Source organism: Galeopterus variegatus, unplaced genomic scaffold, assembly GCF_000696425.1.
Source record: "Galeopterus variegatus unplaced genomic scaffold, G_variegatus-3.0.2 Scaffold10383, whole genome shotgun sequence".
NCBI classification, from domain to species: Eukaryota; Metazoa; Chordata; class Mammalia; order Dermoptera; family Cynocephalidae; genus Galeopterus; species Galeopterus variegatus.
In genome coordinates this window covers 41,123-63,721 of record NW_007736494.1, presented here as the reverse complement: position 1 = coordinate 63,721, position 22,599 = coordinate 41,123, and the positions used below count along the sequence as shown (strand labels likewise).

General features: G+C 41.6%; 1 protein-coding gene across 1 annotated transcript; it reads left to right on the top strand.

Moving 5' to 3' along the window:
- Positions 1-5,637: 5,637 nt before the first annotated feature.
- On the top strand, positions 5,638-22,003 carry LOC103609969 (zinc finger protein 613-like). Its single transcript, XM_008594221.1, is given in 4 exon segments — positions 5,638-5,674; positions 5,955-6,047; positions 18,549-19,256; positions 19,317-22,003. Coding segments are annotated over 4 exon segments (2,604 nt in total). The 5' UTR covers positions 5,638-5,640; the 3' UTR covers positions 21,086-22,003.
- The last annotated feature ends 596 nt before the right edge of the window (positions 22,004-22,599 follow it).

Here is a 22,599-nt window from a genome sequence, read left to right as displayed (position 1 = left end):
TTAAAATGGCTGAGGTACTTTCCCAAAATGGCTGGCGGCCCGGGCGTAGCCCAACAATCCTCCACCCCATAAGAGTCACATCATTTGGCCTGTGCACTGTTCCATTGGTGGCCTTTCAAGAAGACAAGTGTGACAGGTCTACAGCCTCAGCAAAGTGCCTCTGGGATTGTAGAGGGAGGGGAGGTTATGCAGTTGTGGGTCCAAGGATGAGGAAGTACAGGTCCTATGGGTTTGGAGGAGAGCCATAGGGAACTTGTCATGGTGATTCTACCCAGGTAGGGAGAAGGAAAGGTCAAGATGGGTCCATCAAGTTGATGCTCTCACCATGTGATCCTGTACTGTGACTCTAGAATTTGGCTTATACAATGCCTTTGGGGCTGCTGGTCTGTGACTTGCTTTCAGGCCAGGGGTGTGGCATGCAGCATTTCCATTTGTTGTTAGAGAAGAAGGTAGTTGCATGTGTCACCATTAGCAGAGCTGATTCTGGAAGTTCAGATTATAGGTCTGTGGCTATGTGGCCATCCTTCAAGTGATGCTGTAGAAATGAAACTCTTTCAGTGTAGCAAAGAGAGCTCAGTCTTATGATGAGCATATGTGGTGAAGGGAATAAGGTAATGCCTAATATCATATTCTTGTAGACAGGCGGACTTGGGTTCAAATTCTGACTCTGCCATATATTGTGTGTTCTTTGACAAGATAGTTAATCACCAAGAATTATTAGGTTCATGTTGGAATTGGGAATAATGACTTATAGCATATAATAGTGTCCCCAACCAGTCCCCAAGGGGAGATGGTGAGAAATGAAGAGACACAATTTATGGGATCTGTAGGATCTTTCATGCTACTGACCTGTAAGGCATATTAGTTAATTTTAGGTTACTTTTTATAAGCCAGTGAAAATAGCAAATTGTACTGATTAAATCAGTTATGTCTGGTACCAAGCTATTTATAGAACATTTTCAGCTGCCTAGGTGCTTGAAGATTCATAGCTAACTCCTTATCAACAAAATAGAAACATAAGTTTCTCATTTACAAAGCTTCCAGGGTCCTGGGTTCAATCAAAGGTCAGTCCTCAAGGGAGGGAGAAGGGAGAAAAGGGCAAAATGGGAAACCAGCCTTGCTGGCTTATCCCCTAGAATATCAAGGACTTTGTCAGCTTGCTATTTAATACCTCATGTAAGAGTATAATAAAGCGGTCACTAATGAGAAATTAAATAAGACAATACCCATGCTTTGCTTAGCACATTTGTCTTCAATCTGAGGTGTGCCTGTACGTGAGGTGTACAATGACTTTTGAACAGATACATGGGCAAACATGGGTTTTAAGAAATAAATATCCAGATTGTCACCTTCTATATATCTCTTTCTAAAAACTGATCTCTCTGAGAAGTCCTTTGGAGTTGCAGCATCATGTTATGTTGGTTCTTCTCTCCCATCTTCCCTCACAGTCACCCCACTTCTACCAAAGAAAGATTTATTGATTATACAGTTAGAATTTTATGTTTTATTGACCCACAGGATAAAAATTTCTGGGGCCCCAAATAAAGGGGCAGTTAGAGATGGCCTTGATGTGAGCCCAGTACGAATGTGCACTCAAAGTGAATTTCCTCTTAAGTCCACAGGTTCTGGCTCCAAGAGCAAGACACAAGTGAAGAGACGAGATTCCAGGACCTAGATATCATCGTTTGTTGGGATATCCTTGACTGGAGGCTAAAATTTCTAACTAGAAATTTAGAGCAGTTCAAGAAGAGACTGAAGACACAGCATCCTAATTACTGGCTACTTCCCATAAGAGAAAAAATGATCAGGGCCCAGGTGACTTTTGGTTTGTTTTATTCTTTCCTTCATTCCATAATTGATTTCTAGAGCACTTTAAAAGTCAATTGAATTAAATGGAAAGTATAAATTGGTAAAGCAGGACTAGTGCACAAATAGACTCTAACTGCAACTTCAAGGCAAAGTAGGACCAGGAATATATTATTCATAGGTGTGGTATCATAGAAAGATATTTGGTCTTTGCTCCTAGTTCCTGGCACAGAGCTCCTAAAACTCTTAGAATTCCTGAATGAAAATAGTGATTGGTGCCTCTTTTGTTCTAAGAAAGTTACTCTTGGTGGACAGTTAGATAGCTTCAGTATGGAGGCTGGTCAACAGAAAGACCAATCCTTAATTAGAAGCTTGCAACTTTCAGCCCTACCCCCACCCACCAGGGAGGGGAGAGGGAGATTGAGTTCAATAACCAGTGGCCAGTGATTTAATCAGTCATACCTATGTAATGAAACCTACATAAACCCCCTAAGCAATGGGGTTCAGAGGGCTTCTGGGTTGGTGAACACATCGAGTTGCTGGGAGAGTGAGGTGCCCAGAGAGAGCATGGAAGTTCACACCATCACCAACACCCCTATACTTTGCCCTGTGCATCTGTTCCATTTGGGTATTCCTGAGTTGCATCCTTTATAATAAACGGGCAATAGTAAGTTCAGTGCTATCCTAAGTTTTGTGAATTGTTCTAGTGAATTTTTGAACCAGAGGGTGGGTTGTGGAAACCCCCAAATTTGTAGCCAAGTCAGACAGAAGTGTGACCCCACAGTTTCAAAACTGGCATCTGAAGTGGGGTTAGTCTTGTGGGATTGAGCCCTTAGCTTGTGGGGTCTACACTAACTCCAACAGTAGGTGCCAGAATTGAATTCAATTGTTGGATACCCAGTTGGTGTTGAAGATTTGGAGAATTACTTGGTCTAAGGAAAAACCCACCCAATTATTGTCAGAGGTGTTATGAGTAAAAACAGCACAATAGAATTTACACTGAATGATCAGTATCAAAACATAGTGTGTGACTGGAGCATCTTGTGGGTTGTTTTAGGTGTCACCTTCTGTCTAATGTCTCTGCCAGTCATCACAACCAGAGAACCATAATGGTCACAAAATATGCACTAACTCTGAGAGGAAAGCAGACCAGTTCCTGAGAGGTGTCACTATTTCATGCCATTTAGGTCTCAGGACATTTTTTTGGATGGTTATTCCTAGAGGTGATGTGATAGATGGTATCATAAATGCAGATTTCTCATAAATGCTAAACGAAAGTTTCTCAGAGACCCCTTAGGAAAGAGATGAAGAGAACTCAATACACAGAGTTTTTCATGGGACCATGGCAAGGTGACCAATGGACTCAGGTTTGTGGCTGTTAGGGCCAAGCTAGGAATAAAACCTTCATGGTCTAGGAAGTTGGAAAGATTCTGTGACTTCCTAAAGTCCCTTATGAACAGGTGGCTGAACTGGTATTTGAGTACAAATTTGTCTGTAGGCATTTGGAACTTATGCTGTCTGGTAAGGGCATGGGTTGTCGTGATCCGGAGGGTTTGCTTTGGAACTTCACTGTAAGATAGTACACACTTCTTTCTGTGTTCAAAGCCAGTTCTTACCTACTGCTGCCTCCCTTGTTACCTTCTTAAAATTTAATCATACAGACTGGCCAGTTAGCTCAATTGGTTATAGCATAGTGCTTATGACTCCAAGGTCCAGGGTTCGATCGCTGTACCAGCCAGCTGAGAAAAAAAAAAAAGCTATAAATGTGCATGGATACATTTTAAAGGTTAAAATAAAACTGTCCCATGATTATAAAGTATACATCGTAGAAAAGTAAGGTTCCTTTGCATCCTTCTTTTCCTAATTCCCTAAGTGCAGCTTTAACAAATGGGCAGTAATACATATTTCCTGTCACTGTTCCTGTGTGTGCATCTACCATATATATGTGTATATGTATATATATATTTACAGATGTATCTGTCTCAGCCCTTAAATCTTTGGATAGTGCCTTTCCATTATTATATTTTCTTTTTCATACATTGAATTGGTAAATGCTAGACTTCACCTGTCTTCCATATTTATTAATCTGTCTTTTATATTCGATCATTTTGTCCTGTGGTACTTTCTTCAGATCTAGTTCACTAATTATGTCTTCAATGTAATTGATATGTTGTTAACATACCTGATAATAATTTTTTAAATTTTTTAAATTTTGTGTGTGTATGGTTTTTGAGCAATACTATGTTTTTCATAGTCTGTTTAATATTGCTTAATAGTCTCTTGTTCTTTGGACATGTTTTGGAAAGATTCTTTTACTCCTCCAAAGACATAGGTAAAAAATAGTGTTTTCCTACTGTTGTTCTGCGTACAGTATTCAACACAGAACATTTTACCTCTGGTCACCAAAAACTGTATGGGTTCTTCCTCACCAACAATCAGTTCTCCAGCTGACACTTATCTACCTGGAAATATTGTCATATCCCACAGATTGAGAGCTCAGTCCTGCAAGACTGCCCACATCAGACACCAATTCACAAGCAGTAGACTGTCACTTATCTTTCTGACCAACTGGCTATAAATCAGGATCCCCACAACCCCCTTCTCAGATTTGATTAGTTTGCTAGAGCAACTCAGAACTCAGGAAAACACTTTATTTACATTTACCAGTTTATTATACAGAATATTATAAATTATACAGATGAACAGCCAGATGGAAGAGATGCATAGGGTGGGGTATGTGGGAAAGAGTGAGAAGTTTTCATGCCTCTCCAGATGCACCACTATCATCCAGGCATCCCCATGTGATCAGCTATCAAGAAGCTCTTGGAACTGTCCTTGTGGGTTTTTATGAAAGCTTCATTCTGTAGGCATGACTGATTACATCACTGGCCATTGGTTATCAACTCAACCCTCAGCCCCCCTCTGCTTCCGGAGACCAGGGGGTGCAGCTGAAAGTTTCAACTTTCTCATCCCGTGGTTGGTTCCCCTGGCAAAAAGACCTGATCCTGAGGTTATCCAGCAGCCCCAGAGTCACCTCATTAAAACAAAAGACACTTCTATCACCCATGAAATTCCAAGGGATTTAGGAGCTCTGCATCAAATGCTGCTATCATTCAGGAATTTACAAAGATTTACGTGCTCTGTGTCAGGACCCAGGGTCAAAGACCAAATATTAAAATAAGAGATTCTTCTAGCCCTCCTATCTGTAAGGGTTTTGGGAATTCTGTGTCAGGAATCAGGGGCAGAGACAATATCACACCTTCTAACATACAAAATACACTTATTTGATATGTAGTATCTTATAGTGTCTATAGTGTGTTCATGGTTGATTCTGATATTGGGTATGAAGATTCATGATGAATATAGAAAAGTGCTATATTCATCTTGATATCACTAGAATATATTTAGTGCCTGACAAATATGTGTTCAAAAAAACCTACATATACATATACATATATGAGATGTTCCTAGTTTAGCCAGGGCATTAAATGACTAGTTATTCTGATTTGTTAATTGATGGATGACTCTACAATTACAGCATATTTTGCTAGAGATTGATTTTAAACATAGATTTTAGAGATAGATTTTGCTTCTATCACAATGTGTTGTTTAAAAAATTACAACACCTAGGTATATAAATGCAGCGTATATTGTGAAAATGAGCTCAACAACATCCTTCACATTCCTTCTGTGTCAATAAAAGAGAAACACTTCGTATTAAGGAGGACTATGTTATTACAGGAATCACTGACACTGGAGGATGTGGCTGTGGAGTTCACCAGGGAGGAGTGGCAGCTCCTGGGCCCTGCTCAGAAGGACCTGTACTGGGATGTGATGTTGGAGAACTACAGCAACCTGGTGTCAGTGGGTAAGGACAGCTGCCCTGTGTCACTCAGAGGGTGTCCAGTCAGTGGCCTTTCCTTCTCAGCTTCCGAAAGTTCTAGAGGGTCTGTGGTGCCCTGCAGTGGTAGATTCTCTGTCACCTCTCTGGTCCCAGATAAGAGGGTATAATGTGCCACCTTACTGAGAGGAAAGCCTTTACTTTGCAGACATGTAAGTTATGTCATTCTTAAAATGGAGCGTTCTCTTATGTTGACAGATCACAGCCCAATTTGATGAACCTGTCTTCTGTGATTTCCCATGAACAGGGTATCAAGCCAGCAAGCCAGATGCAGTCACCAGGTTGCAACGAGGAGAACCGTGGACAATAGAAGATGAAATCCATAGTCGAATCTATCTAGGTGAGTCAGTGAGACCCAGCAAGGAGGGTGACCAATGAAGTCATAGTCTAGACGTTCAGAGGTTCACAGCTGTGAGGGTGTTTGAGGATATGTAAACAAGTCCCTCTTCCTAGGCAAGAGCTCTTTTTCTTTTAGGTGTTTTGAGGAACATACACCTCTTTATCTCTTCTTGGATTCAGCCACTGTTTATTTCATCTCGCTCTTGATTTTTTTCTCTAGGTTTCTTCTTTTTAGGATTCTGAAATCTCACCATTCTTCCCCCATCAGAGTATCACTACCTGTTGCTTCTCCTTTCTTCCCTTGCTATGAAACTACTGTCCATGTCTCTCTCCAAAGAGAGATCTTTGATTTGAGCACTGTCTTCTGACTACTTCACCTTCCTGCCCCTTTTGATAATCTTGATTTCCCTTCCTAACATCCACCCCCATCTTGGATTCTGTGCCCCCAGGGTAACCTGGTCCGTTGCTGTGCATATATCTGTTTCCTTAGTTTCTCTTTTTCCCCAATATGAGGTCCTCCAAAGGTTCTGTTTTCTATCTGTTGCTCTGTTCACATATCCTTTAAACGTTTTCTTTATTCTGATGACTTAATCATTTGTTCTCTTTTGAGACTCTCGGGTTAACATCTCCCTTCATATTTTCTAACTTTTACATGTTCATACCGTATATGTTACCATTTCCGTGGCAACTCCTTGAGTCTATCCTGGCCACTGTGGAGTGACCTCAAAACTTCCCTACCTCCTCAGCTTCTTTATTTAAAGTCTTTCTCTTCCTGCTGATTTTTTCAAAATTCTCATTCGGTTTCCAGCCCAAACCAGATTATTAAACCTCAGTCCTGCTTTGCTATATTTTTCTTGTGTAATTGTTATTTCTGCCCGTTGTTTAAGATTCTCTTAAATGATATTGCTGGGCTCATTCCCTTAAAGCTTTCCTTTTCATATTATATGTAGTCTGATGGCATTACGTCCCAGTTAATCATAGCAGTCATAGAACATGAAAATTTCTTTGCTGTCAATTGATATTCTAGTCCAGTCTCCGTGATATAGTATCGTCTTGCTTATACAGAGTTTTTTCTTCCCCCTAAGGTCAAGATCAATGCGTTAAAGGGTCAAAGTCTCCCCAATGTGTTCCATACATGTGATTTTTTCCTTGTTTCATTGCCTTAAATACTTTTTGATGGCCTTAAATAGTTTTTGGTAGCCCATTACATACTAGCCCTGACAGCTGTAAACATCAACAACAAAATTATTGGGGATTACATTCTAAAAGGAGGAAGCACTAAATTAATCAGAATAGGTAAGTATCGTGTCTTGTGGTGAAAGTGCTGGGAAGAGCAATAAAACACATAATGTGGGTGACAGGGAGCTTCTTTTTGGGAATGAGAGTGGCTCTTTTTAAGGTGACTGAGTAACTATGTGAGGAACGTGAGTAGTTCACTTGGATGAATTACCTTCTAAGTAGGCAAAATAGCAAGTTCAAGAGCCCAAGGCCGGTGTATGTTTGAGGAACTTCAAGGAAGCCTATGTACACACAGTGGAGTGAGTAAGAGGCAGTGGTTGGTGATATATGGAGATAAGGTCAATGTGGCAGTAGCTAGAGTTTTGTATAGACAGGTCAAGTAGGACCTTTCAAGGAGATTTCAAGGACTTGATTTCTTTTAAATCATGAGAGACTTGATTTTTTTTTTTTAAATCATGAGAGAGTTTTGAGGAGTAACATGATATAATTCATATTTCAAAGGGTCATTTGGCTACTTTGTAGAAAATAGTAGGTGGCAGAGGTTGAAGCCTGAAATCCACAGAGTGGTTGTCTTTGAACTGGGTCGAGGGAGTGAGTTTTAATCAGTTTGTGAATATATTTATTAAAAAAGGCAGATGGAATTTCCTACTGAAGTAGACAAAGGGTGTGAGAGAAGCATACAAGTGAAGGATGATGGTAAGGTTTCTGGCATGAGTCCTGGAAGGAATAGAGTTTCCATTTCCTGGGATGAAAACAATGTGTGAAGGAGGCAATGTGCATTGATACATCAGGAGTTCTGTTTTAGACATTGTAATTTAGACATGCTTGTTCACATTCAAGTAGTCTTCTATACTGCGGTTGGATATCTGAGTTCAGGGAGAGTAAGGACTACAGATAGCAATTTGGACTCAGTGAGATCCTCTGCAATGGGAGTACAGATAATGAAGAGGTTTGGGCAACTAGTGATGAGTATTTCTTAAATGCATGGTTTCCTAATATGTGTACCAAGACCCCTTTTTCTGAGTTTACTTGTGTTAGATTTGGGGCCTGGGCTAGTCCATATAAAATGCTGTAAGCAGGCCCTCTTGAGCCTAGTTCATGAACTACAAGCCCCAGTACATGCTAGAAGGGATTCAATTTGTTGCAGCATTTCAGAAAACTCTCTTACAGAGAGGTGGGACACTGAAGCTTCTACAGGAAGCACAATTTATTGGTCGGCCAGCTGTGACTCAGAGGATTAATGTCCAAAAGCTGAGCCCCCAAATACAGCAGGGCTGTTATTTCTATATCATAGTATTTCTGGGTTTTACAGCATGGTAGAGGGAGCTTTATCTTAGGGTGGAAAATTACGGACAAGAAAAAAACAGAAGAGAAATTCAGTTTCATCAGCCTGTGATAACCACTGAGTGAGACTGAAGGGTGGCTGCAGCTGCAGAGGAGTGTCAGCTGTAGCTGTTCTGCAAAATATCTGGTTTGGCCTCATTCCCCCCTTTGATGCATTGACTGTGGCCAGACATGGCTCAGTCATACAACATTATTATATATAGTTTTGGGGGTCCTGTCGGGCCACTGCAAAATATCTGGTTTGGCCTCATTCCCCCCTTTGATGCATTGACTGTGGCCAGACATGGCTCAGTCATACAACATTATTATATATAGTTTTGGGGGTCCTGGTTTGTATTGTCATAGTGAAAACATTCTGGTGGTGGTTTTTTGGTTCCACCATGGCCTCTAGGGAGGATTTAATTGTGTTTATTATCAGAAGCAACAGGCAGGGGAGGATGATACAAGTTCCCATTATGAAAAGGACCATAATAATGAGGGTTTTGAACCCTCCAAACATGTTAAGCCAGCCACCAAACATTTTTCCAAAGAAGTTTCCTGACTTCCAGCCAGGCCATTATGAACAGGAACATGAGCTAATTTTCTTATTTTTGTGGTTATATCAGTGATTGCCTTTTTGTTGTCCTGTATTTGTAAACAGCAATCTGAAGTGTTAAATTTTCCATAGACTCCCCCTTCCTCCACTAGGAGGTAGTGTAATGCCAGTCAATTTTGATAAGTAGTCACTCTCATTTGAGATTGTTTGTGGGCTAGGAGGTCTATTGCAGTGGAAGTTTCATTGCTGATTATCTCTAGAATTGTCTGGAGCCTGATGATATCATTTAGCATGTAGATGGGGGTTCTATCTCCCCAGCTACCATCCTGAGCCCAAGTGGCAGGACCAAGATATTGTATTATGCATTGTGGGGTCATTGATGAATGACCCATGTCATCTGTTTTCCTCCCAGTTCAATGGACCTTTTGGGTCTCAGGTCTCATATAGGGGAATCCCCAGGTGTGTTTCCTCTTCTTTGGGTAACAGGAAGAAACCCGGTTGGATAGTTCCTTGGGCGCAACATCCATTCCATCTGTGGAGTACTTGGGTATAAGCCCTCTTTCCGTAGATCCAGAAGAGCCCTTCAGATGCTCCCTAAGTTTTGAGATCAATAGATTTTACATTTTTTCAGTACTGGTTAATTTGCGGAATTCCCTGGAAGTTTCAAGATCCTGTACAATTTTGTAACTGAGGGTAACAAGAACTTGGAATGCAGGACCCATTGTGAGTTTTTCCCTTGGTTGGAAGTCAGGCCCAGAGCGATGGTGTTAGGCCACCAGGAGTATGCTGTTTTATTTGAGTATACCTGTTTACAGAAGGTTTTTCCAACCCATTGGGTAAAATTTTTACCCAGTCTACTGAAGCAATTTTATCTAATGACCTCTGAGGACAAATCCCAGCTGCAGGGTGAGATGGATGCCCATGGGGCTATGGTCTTGTTCCATAGGAGGATTTTGGGAACCTCTAGGCTAGATCCCTTCCATGGCCAGTTTTCACTTATCAGGGAGCCCCCACATGTCCATTAGTTTGACATGTTTAGGGTTGGGGCTATGCTCTCTGCCAGATGTATGAACAGGTTTTGGCCGACTGCAGAAGTGTTTTGAAAGGAGGCTTTGAGTTTGTTATAGAGGCCAAGGGATGGGACTGTGGAGGCAGGAGCCCTGGAGGAAGACAGAATAGTAGGGGTTAGAAGTCGTTCTCATGTTTGGCCAGGTTGTGGGTTTTCAGAGCAGAAAACTCCATTTGCCCTTTGGGAACCCTGGACCTTGGTTCCATATGACAGGAAGCAGAGTTGCTGACTCTCCTTATTTTTCCCCCCAGGGGCCCTGGGGTTGAAATCCTGGCATTTACAGTTAGGGAGCCAATTGTCATCATCACCATTCCAGTCATAGCTGCCCCTAACTGGGATAAGCCAACGTGGTGTTGGAGTTTGAGAAGGACCCTGAGGGTTAGTGTCAGGATATGGAAGTGTAGTGGGGCATGGTTTTGTAAGGGAAAGTTGTGGCTAGTCTGGGGGTCCTCTAACTAAGATCCACAAGGGAAAGAAATGATATGATACATGCAGCAGAAGAGCAAAACAAAGAAAAGTATCACCAGTCCCAAAAAACAAAGTCCAGCAATTTCTGCAGGGGCACACTCTCTCATTGGAGATCCTCAGGCTTCTGCTGTGTACAGACTAGTCAGCCTCCAGAATGATTGGAGCAGGGCTCATCCATCTGGAGTCTCCAAGGCAGGTCAAGTTACCTGTTTCCGGAGGGTCAGCTTGCAGAGGGAAGTAGGGTGAGGGATGCAGTCCCAGGCAGCCGTGGCTAGTTTTAGTCTGCTGTGATGTATCCATGGAGTGACCTCAGCTACTCTGACTGCAGTAGGGGTAGACAACAGGACAGTAAATTGTTCTCTCCATAGGGGTTTGAGGGGCTGTATATTCCATTCTTTTACCCAAACAGAAGTATGTGGCTGGTAGGGCTGTCCAGGGGGGTTAAGACTAACTGGGAGTCATTTTCCTACCCACTGTTGAATGGCCTTCATGGTTTTTCCTAAGGCTGGGGGTTGTTGTTGTAAGGCCATGTGTCTGATTTCTGATAGATCATCTTGAATAGCCTTGATGAGAGGAAGAGGCTTTCCCTACAGGATTTCAAAAGGAGAGAAGCCCATGCATTTGTGGGTGTAGATCAGATTCTGAACAAAACCATGAGGAGGATTTTGTTCTAGTGAAAGTGAGTTTGTTGACAAAGCTTTCTGAGGTGAGTTTTTATAGTCCTATCCATGCATTTGACCATTCCTGAACTTTGGGGTTGATAGGCAGTGTGTAGCTTCCAAGTAATTGCTAAATTCCAGGCTAAAAGCTAAAGAATTTCAGCTAGAAATGCTGGTCCATTGTTGGATCCAATCACTAAAGGCAGTCCAAACCTTTGAATTATTTTTTGTAGGAGTATTTGAGCAACTTCATGAGCCTTTTTGGTTTGAGTCGGAAAGACTTTAACCCAACCAGAGTAAGTGCATACCAAGACCGAGAGATATTTATATCCCTGAGACTTGGCCATTTCTGTGAAGTCCACTTCAAGGTTTTCAAAAGGAGTTGCACCCATGGCCTGGATTTCTGTAGGGTCATTCGAGTGTGACTTGAGGTTGTTGTGGGCACACAAAGCACGTCACATGCAGATGGTCCAGACTAGACTGTCAAGCTGTTGAATATGGAAGTAGCAGCTCAAAGTGGCTTTGGATGCTGTCTGTCCAAAATGGGAATCTTCATGGAACTGGTTACCTACCCTTGGGGCCAGGGAGTTAGGGATAACAACCCTTCCATCAGGGAGTTTTCACCATCCCTCCAGGAGAAGTGTTCCATTTTTTGTTTTAAGCCGGTTATCTCCTGGGGCATGTAAGCTTGGGTACAGTTGAGCAGAAAAGTTGAGAACAGAGGGACTATTAGTTTCCATTGGGGTCTCAATGTGGGAGACAGGCCTGTGGTGACTACCTTGGCTGCTTGATCTGCCTTGCAGTTTCCTTTGGCTTGGGAGCTCTTTCCCTTTTGGTGGCCCCACACTATATGACTGCCATCATTTTTGAAGCCCAGACTGCTTCTAAGAGCTCAAGGACCTCTTTTTGGTACTTTATATCTTTGGCTGTTGAAGTGATTAAGCCTCATTCCTTGTATAAGGCTCCGTGGGTGTGGGGGATAGTAAAGGTGAACTTGGAGTCTGTGTAAATGTTGACTTTAGCCAGCTGTAACACACAGGTTAAGGCAATTTACCTGGCTTTCTGTGCTGAAGTTCCTGTAGGCAAGACCTTGACCTCGGTGGTAGAGTCGAGAGTGACCATGGCATATCCTGCCTGGTCTTGGCCAGTGATGACAAAGCTGCTTCCATCTGTGTAGTATTCAACATAAGGGTCTGAGAGAGGCTGATCTTTGAGGTCCAGTAGGCTGAAATACACTTCAGTGGGCACTTCTATGCAGTCATGATCTGGGGCTCCAGTCCTGAGTGGCAGCAATGTAGCAGGATTAAGAGTTTTAACTTTTCCAGATCCATGTGAGGATTTCCACATAACAATCCCTTGATAGTTAGCCAGGCATTAGTGAGCCAGTAATGTCCTTTAGAGTCCAGCAAAGTGAGAACAGCCTGGGGCACCTGCACAGTGGTTTTTTGTCCCAGAGTTAATTTGTCAGCTTCGGCTACCAGAAGTGCTGTAGCTGCTACTGCCTGGAGACAGGGCAGCCAGCCTCAGGCCACTGTGTCCAACTGCTTTGAAAGATATGCCAGCGGGTGGTGCCAGGATCCCAGAAGCTGAGTTAGAACCCCCACCTCATTGCCCTCTCTCTCATGGACATATAGAAAAAAGGGCTTTTCCAAGTCAGACAGTCCAAGTCCTGGGGCACTCATAAGCACCCTTTTTTGGTCTATGAAGGCCTTTTGTTGAGCCATTTCCCAAATTAGAGGTTATTTTCCTCCTCCTTTGGTTGCTTCTTATAGGGGTTTGGCCATCACTGCAAAATTAGGGATCCAGATCCTGCAGAAACCTGTTGTCCACAGGAACTCACAAATATGTCTTCAGGTGTTGGGGGTTGGGATGGAACAGAAAGCATGTTTGCATTCTGATCCCAGTTGGTGGTGTCCCCAGGAGATATAGAACCCCAAATATTTGACTTTTTTGTGGCATATTTGGGCCATTTTTCTAACTTGTATCCCTTATCCCAGAGCAGGTTGAGGAGGAGTTCAGTCCATTTTATATATTTTTGGTGCATCCTTCTGGCCAGCAGCAGGTCATCAACATATTGCAGCAGAGCACATCCACTTTGACTGGGAAAGCCTGTAGATTGGAAGCCAGGCTTGTGCCAAAAATGGTTGGGGAATTTTTGAATCCTTGAGGCAATCAAGTCCAAGTCGATTGTCCTTGGGTCCCCTCAGGATTGTCCCATTGGAAGGTGAAAACGGGTTGGCTCTGAGGAGTCAGTCACATGCAAAAGAAGGCATCTTTAAGGTCCAGACAGGTGAAGTAAGTAGTGTCAGCAGGGATTAAGCTCAGAAGCGTGTATGGATCAGGAATGGCAGGGTGCAGGGTGACAGTTGCTTGGTTGACTGCCCTGAGGTCTTCTACCAGTTGGAAGTCATTGGTTTCAGGCTTCTGAACTGGCAGTAAAGGCATGTTCCACGGGGACTGGCATGGCCTTAAAAGTCCATGTTTGAGGAGTCTGTCTAGACATTTTTATATCCCCTGCTGAGCTTGTCAGGAGATATAATATTGCTTTTGGCAAACTGGCATTGTGCCTGGTTTCAGTTCTACCAGGACTGGGGGAATGTCCCTTGTCAGGCCTGGTGGGTTGTCCTCAGCCCAAATTCTGGGCACCCAGAAGGGAAGCTCCAGCACTATTGCCGTCGTGGCCTCTAAACTAAACAACCACCATTCTTCTCCCTGGGGAACAGTGAGGGACAGGATCTGAGCCTCTGAATTTCCCAGAGTTAAGGATATCTCTCTGATCTTTGAAAAAGTTATTTGGGCCTGTTATTTACTCAGCAGGTCTCATCCCAGCAGGGGTATTGGACAGTAGGCAGGTATAGAAACTCATGAATGACTTCACTGTTTTCTATGTTGCATTTTCTGGGTAGCAAAGGAGTGTCTCTGTCAGCTTCCTGTAGCTCTGGTGGTTTGATTTCGAGAGAGGCCCAAGAGATTGTGTGTCCACCATGAAGTTTAGAGGTTGGCCCCCTACCATCATTTGGACCAAGGGCTCCTGAGGGTCCAGGGAAAGGGAGCCTGGTCAGTCCTATTCACTTTCATATTGTTTACATTGAGCCAGGCCAGTGCAATTTTGATGGGGCGCCTTGGTAATCAGTTTGTCTGAGTTGTGGTCCCCTTGGGAGGTTTGTCTGACCTGGGACTGACATTTCTCTGGCCAGGAGAATTTGGCAGTATTTTTCCATGCAGGCCTTTAACCAGGAGGGTGGAGAATGAATTAAGTCTTCCCAAGAATCAATATAGGAATATTGCTCAGTGTGGCCGTAGGGCCATGTCCATGTTGACCAATAATAACTGGCTGGCCTGTAATAACCTGTCTGACTCAACAGATAAGGGAGAGGTCAAAGGATGCCTCAGAGGGCCATCCTACACTGAAAGATGGGCAATCCACTTCACAGGATGTCTGAGTTTGTCAGGGGACAGCTTGACACCATAGTCACCAGAAAAGCCTTTTCTAAAGTTCCTCAGAACACAGGCAAAGGGAATTTGTTTATTAGGTTTTCCTCTCATGTTTTCCACCCATGACCGGTGCCGCAACAGTCACTCAATTCCAACTGCTTCATCTGTCTCTAGCCGCCCACCTCGTGGTGATATTTCAGTGCCTCCTGGCTTTGGTGAGATGATATAAACCCCACATCAGGACCTCTCTTGCAAGAGTCACCCTTAGCCATATGAGGTCTCAATGGACCTGTGGGTTGGGACTCTGCACTTGCTTCATATCCAGGATACATCTCAACCACACACATTCACGCACTTGCATTCACCACCCAAAAATTCCCAAAAATCCTGACTGGAGAATGTGGTATCCTCTGTGGGATGGAGCACTAGGACATTTCCCCACTGTGGGAGTTGATCAGGCTCCCCTTCTATTCTCCCGAGAGTAGGAATATGCTGGGGCCTAGGCCCTTCCTTACCTTGTTCGATGAGTGGTGCTCCCCTGGTCTGGTTCCTGTGTGCCTCTTTTGGGTTCCATTATGCTCAGGGTTGGTCCCCTGTGCCAACCAGGTGAAGTCATTCCCACTTACAGAAAACTCCCTTTTGGTGCACCTGAGTGTGGTCCATGTTGCCAGCTGTCTCGAGGGCCGAGACCAAGAGACAAAGGAAGCAGTTAAGCTGCCATCTCCACCATCCCGTAGGAGCCCCCAAGAAATGTTGCAGCGTTTTGGCGAACTCTTACAGAGAGGTGGGACACCGAGGCTTCTCCAGGAAGCAGAATTTATTGACCAGCTGGCCGTGACTTGGAGGGCTAATGTCCAAATGCTGAGACCCCAAACACAGCAGAGCTGTTATTTTTATATCATACTATATCCGGGTTTTACAGCATGTTAGAGGGCGCTTTATCTTAGGGCGGAAAATTACAGGCAAAAAAACAGAAGAGAAATTCAGTTTCATCAGTCTGTGATAACCACAGGGTGAGACTGAAGGGTGGCTGCAGCTGCAGAGGCGTGTCAGCTGTAGCTGGTTCTGCAAGATACCTGGTTTGGGCAAGTGAGAGTGCCTCAGAATTACTGAAAAATAAAGCAGTGCTTTCCAGGAATAAGATAGCAAATAGAGGACAATTCTGTAGTTAATATATAGAAGTTAAGCTTTTGAACTTGAATCATCTTTTGCTCCAGTTCAGGTCTGTATGATGTTAACCGTCAAAATAAGCAGTAAAGGGTAGGGAATGCTTTAGAAATTTAGGGAAACAGAGCTTACCGTGACATGGAATGGGGATGATAGCACAATATGTAGGAGGCATATCTAGGGTTTTAACAAAATGATGAACAGCAAGGAATGAAGGGGTCACTCATAAATAACTATGTAGAAGTAATAGATATGATAATTAGCTGGGTTGTGATGATCATCTCACAACGTGTACATATATCAAAACATCAAATTGTACACCTTAAATATCTATAGTCTTTATATGTCAGTGATGTCACAATAAAGCTGTTTTTAAAAAAATGAAGGTGTGAAGTTGGAAATGCACAAAGCCTGGTGGGGGCTTTCAAAAGACTGACCTGAACATGGCCACATAAAGGGTAGAAGATATTTTTAGATGGAACCAGTTGAGTGTAACTGTAAACATGGATAAATGGGGTAATCATGGTAAATTTTTATTTTCAGGCCGCTGTTTGTGGACTTTTATGTGTAATCAGGGCAGAGTGGTGGGGTTGTTAAGTTTGTTTTGTATTACCCTTGGATATGTAGTCATCTTACTTACTGGATGGCAGGAGTGTAGCAACAGTAAAGTACATCCAGTAGTTCTAAGAAAAGTGGAAGGCAAAACTGCTGAGGGTTCTGGTCTGGGATCAGAAGTGTGATTCTTTAGGACCCCTGAAATGATGGTAATCGGCATTTATGTAGAATTTTGATAGACGATGCTGCTAGTGGCAAGATGTGGGTTTAATGATCATTACATCATTGAAATAGGATCAACTGGAATGTTGCATGTATACAAGTGCATAATGTGACTGAAAAAGATGACAGTTCCCTAGCCAGTGCGGCAGCACATCTGCTTCTGGAGAAGACTATGTGGTCCAAATTCCATAGGGGTTGCTGTTTTTCTTTATTGATATAGGAGAATGTGTCACAGCAATCTAAAGTACTGGAGTGTTGACTACAGAAGTTTTCCTTTATTCTATTTTTATTTATTTTTATTTTCTATTTATTTGTGACATAGTAATTGTACAGATTATGGGGTACAGTTTGATGTTTCAATACATATAAACAATGTATAGTAGTCAAATTAGGGTAATTGGCATATCCATCACCTCAGATATTTATCATTTTTTAGTGGTGAGAACATTCAAAATCCTCTCTTCTTGTTATTTTTAAATATAAAATATGTTATTGTTAACCATAGTCTCCCCACTGTGTATTAGAATGTTAGAACTTATTTTTCCTATCTAATTGTATCTTTGTACCTATCAGAATTTTTCCTTTAAATGTGTGATTGATGCTTTGGGAAATTTGGTTTGATGATGGTGTGCAGAATGAAGAATAGCAGATTAGAGGAATAAGGTGACCAAGAATTTATCAATTATCTTGAAATAAAGTGCTGTTTACAACATTCTCACTCACTTCTTTGGGGTAATAATTCCTAATATACCTATGTCTGCTTAGTTCCCTGATCAGTATAGTCAATGTTTGTTACTCTTCAGTGGGCTTTTCCAAACCTAAACCCTAAGCATTGCAGTAATCATAAAATTGGTCTTGTGCCTCCATCTGTACATTTTTCCAAACATGGTCTCATCCAGTCCTCTGTACTTAAGTAATATTTATGTACTGATGGTTTCTACATCATTATCCCTGGTCAAGATCTTTCTCAAGATTTCTATATCCAATTGGATTTTCCATGTCTGTACTTGAATATCTAAAAGCCATCCTGAGTTAATATAGGTTTCCACTTGGTTTCCCTCACATTTGGGACCTCAGTGTTACTCCTCATCTCATCAAAAGGTGCTACCCCACTATCCAGTGGCTCAATCCAAATAAGAATAATCCTTAATTCCTCACTTGTATTAATCTGGTATTGAAACTAAGCCTTGACTCTATTGACTGAGCCTCATATTTTCTCCAAGTTATATTCTGATTTTCTTCTCCTCCTTCTCCATTGCTCCCTCAAACTACTTTTTACAATTTGTACTTACCTTCTTTATTTCATTGCTTCCATATTCTATTTTCCCTCACTAGAATGTATGCTCAGAGAAAATAAGGAATATGTTTCTATATCATCACCACCAGCACAATATCTGGTACACATTTATGATTTAATAAGGATTTGTGGATGTATAAATATGTCCCCCATCATTCCAAAAAAAAATCTCTCCAACTTCTGTGGTCCAGTGCTAACAGTGCCTTAATTTGGCCTCAGTGTTATCAGCACCACATTCTCCCAAGTGAGCCATGGGAAGCCCAATCTAACCTTTTTTGTACACTGACTGCTTTTACCTTTTGTTTCCTTTTTTAAAATTGTTGGACCCGTGTCCAAGTGACAACCAACATATTTTTTTAATGGCAGCAGGCACTATAATGAACAAATCCACTTAGATTTCTTTATACTGAGGTAATAGTGTTGTCAGTAAAGAGCCAGTCCACACAAAGCTGTTTGTAAAATAATTTTATTCTGTTCCATGCTCATGGATTTTTTGTTTTCTTCTTTCCTAGAAATCAAGAACATTGATGGTCATCTACAGATACGTTCACAAAACCAAAGATGTGTGAAGAGAGTGGAACAATGCCATGAACATAATGCATTTGGAAGCATCATTCATCAGAGGAAAAGTAATTTTCCTTTAAGGCAAAATCATGACATATTTGACTTACATGGGAAAACACTGAAATCAAATTTAAGTTTAGTACACCAGAACAGAAGCTATGAGGTCAATAATCCTATTGAGGTTAGTAAAGCTGGGAAATCCTTCCTCCGTGCCAAGCATGAACTATTTGATACTAAAATGAAATTCCCTCAATGTCAAAATTCTATGAATACAGATTCACAATTCATTAAGCATCATGGAACTCAAAAGATAGATAAACCCCATGTATGCACCGAATGTGGGAAGACCTTCCTCAAGAAGTCTTGCCTCATCAGCCATCAGAGAATTCATACAGGAGAGAAACCTCATGGATGTGGCAAAGCCTTCTCCAGAAAGTCCAGGCTCACTGAACATCAGAAAACTCATGTAGTAGAAAAATGGTATGAATGCACTGAATGTGACAGAGCATTCTGCTCGAAATCACAGCTCAATGCACATCAGAGAATTCATACAGGAGAGAAACCCTATGTATGCTGTGATTGTGGAAAAGGCTTCATCAAGAAGTCTCGGCTCATTATTCATCAGAGAGTTCATACAGGAGAGAAACCTCATGGATGTGGCAAAGCCTTCTCCAGAAAGTCCAGGCTCACTGAACATCAGAAAACTCATGTAGTAGAAAAATGGTATGAATGCACTGAATGTGACAGAGCATTCTGCTGGAAATCACAGCTCAATGCACATCAGAAAATTCATACAGGAGAGAAACCCTTTGTATGCAGTGATTGTGGAAAAGGCTTCATCAAGAAGTCTCGGCTCATTATTCATCAGAGAGTTCATACAGGAGAGAAACCTCATGGATGCAGTCTGTGTGAGAAAGCATTCTCCAGAAAATTCAGGCTTGTTGAACATCAGAGAACTCATACAGGAGAGAAACCCTATGAATGCACTGAATGTGGCATAGCCTTCAGCTGGAAATCACAGCTCAATGCACATCAGAAAATTCATACAGGAGAGAAACCCTTTGTATGCGGTGATTGTGGAAAAGGCTTCATCAAGAAGTCTCAGCTCATTAATCATCAGAGAGTTCATAAAGGAGAGAAACCTCATGGATGCAGTATATGTGGCAAAGCCTTCTCTAGAAAGTCCAGGCTCACTGAACATCAGAAAACGCATGTAGGAAAAAAACAGTATGAATGCACTGAATGTGACATAGCATTCCGCTGGAAATCCCAGCTCAATGCACATCAGAAAATTCATACAGGAGAGAAACCCTTTGTATGCAGTGATTGTGGAAAAGGCTTCATCAAGAAGTCTCGGCTCATTATTCATCAGAGAGTTCATACAGGAGAGAAACCTCATGGATGCAGTCTGTGTGAGAAAGCATTCTCCACAAAGTTCAGGCTCGTTGAACATCAGAGAACTCATACAGGAGAGAAACCCTATGAATGCACTGAATGTGACATAGCATTCCGCTGGAAATCCCAGCTCAATGCACATCAGAAAATTCATACAGGAGAGAAACCCTTTGTATGCAGTGATTGTGGAAAAGGCTTCATCAAGAAGTCTCAGCTTATTAATCATCAGAGAGTTCATAAAGGAGAGAAAACTCATGGATGCAGTATATGTGGCAAAGCCTTCTCCAGAAAGTCCAGGCTCACTGAACATCAGAAAACTCATGTAGGAGAAAAACAGTATGAATGCACTGAATGTGACAAAGCATTCTGCTGGAAATCACAGCTCAATGCACATCAGAAAACTCATACAGGAGAGAAATCATATATATGCAGTGATTGTGGAAAAGGTTTCATTCAGAAAAGCAATCTCATTGTACATCAGCGAATTCATACTGGAGAGAAGCCTTATATATGCAGTGAATGTGGAAAAGGCTTCATTCAGAAGGGCAATCTCCTTATACATCAACGTACTCATACTGGAGAGAAACCCTATGTATGCAATGAATGTGGGAAAGGCTTCAGCCAGAAGACATGCTTAACATCACATCAGCGATTTCACACAGGAGAGAAACCCTATAAGTGCAGTGACTGTGGGAAAGCTTTCAGAGATAAGTCATGCCTTAATAGACATCGGAGAGCTAACAGAGAAAAAAGACCATATGGATGCTCCGATTGTGGGAAAGTTTTCTCCCACTTGTCATGCCTTGTTTATCATAAGAGAATGCTGCATGCGAGAGAGAAACATGTAGGTTCAGTTAAGTTGGAAAATACTTTCTCAAAGAGTCACAGCTCATCACATAAAAGTAATCTCATACAGGAGAAAAATCCTGTTAACATGGTGACTATGCAGATGCCTTCTGTGGTAGCTCAGACTTCATTAAACAACAATGAATTGCAAGCAGATAGGAATGTAGCCATTGTGGGACAGCCAGTGGCCATATGTTCATCCTCAGCATATAATAGAATTTGCACAGAAGAGAAACCTAATTAATGCAGTGAATGTGGTAGTGCTGTCAGTGATCAATTACGTCATATTTTATGTCACAAAAATGACACAGGAATAAACTGTGATGCATTCAAGGTGGAAAACCCTTGAGTAAAACCTACCTGATTATATGGCTGATAAGTGTATACTGAGAGTAAAATAGTATGAATACAGAGACTGGAAAGGTCTTTTGTAGAAAGATCCTATCATCAGTGATCTTAGGTCACAGATCTTCAATGAACTCATAGTTGGTAGAAATAAAATAATTATGTAGAAGTCCTTGGCCAAATAAGACCTCAGTAGGTGTCAGAGAGTTCATGCAGGAGAGAAACTGTTGGGAGACATTTGAAGGCATGGAATGTGGCAGGGTTGCCAGTGGTACATCCTCCCCCATCAACTGTCAGAAGAAATATAGAAATAAAACTATGACCAATAACTGGAATATCTTCAGCAAAATATCAGTGAACATATGAAGCAAATAAGCCCTGTGAGAGTGAAGAATATTTTAGCGATCTTTATCACAAGTCTGACATCATTATATATCAGATAATATATATGATGTGTATTTTAGGACAATATACTTTGAACCAAACTCCTAGTTATTATGTCAGTGACTTCTTATTTAAAAGGAAGTGGGCAGAATTGCACATCATTGGTTAAAGTTACAACACAATGCAACCTTCCCCCCTTTTTTTGCGTCAGCCTTCTTTTCCCACTTGAGATCATTATATGATTAGCTCTTGCATATCTTTGGTTCTAAATTTATTCAGTTGTTATTTCAGACTACTGAAGTTCTTCAAAAGGAAACAATATATTTAATTCAGTAATGTAACATAGCATGTTTTGATGTGTTTAGCTTTATAAATACAACCCGAAGAGAATGAAATTAAAAAATAATAACCAATCAGCTAGTTTCTTACCATAGAAGGTAGTCCTCATCCTAACCGTGTGGTTTGTCTTATTGTTTGTATACACACCACTCAGAAAATTTTTTATCAAATATTTCCTTTACTTGGTGCTATTCTAGGAATTGTAGGTGATGGCAGTGATAGACAAACCCAAAGCCCTTTCTCTTTTTGAGCCAGCATTTTTTCTTAAGCTGGATTATATGCATGTAGCAATTTTACCCTCCAGCAAATGTAGCTGAAGGATGTATATACCTACACTAGTTGAAAGGGACATACAGAATAAGAGTCAGATCATCCTGAACTTTTTATTAAAGGGGCATATTATTATTTGGAGTGGGAGGGGGAAGAACTCAATTTTACTTACATAAAACAAGGTATGAATACTTTTTTTTAATGTTAATTTCTCTGTACCTAGATTATAAATTCCTTGAGAGTTTGTAGATAATTGTATATTGCCCATCACATAGTAAAATAGAAGTTAATTACATGTAGATTTGGAAGGTGAGTGAAGGTGATGACTTATGTAATGGATGAATCAATCAAAATTATTTTTGTTGTTAAAGGAAAGGAGCTACTGGAAATTCTAGGGATTGGTATTGTTCCAAGGAAAAA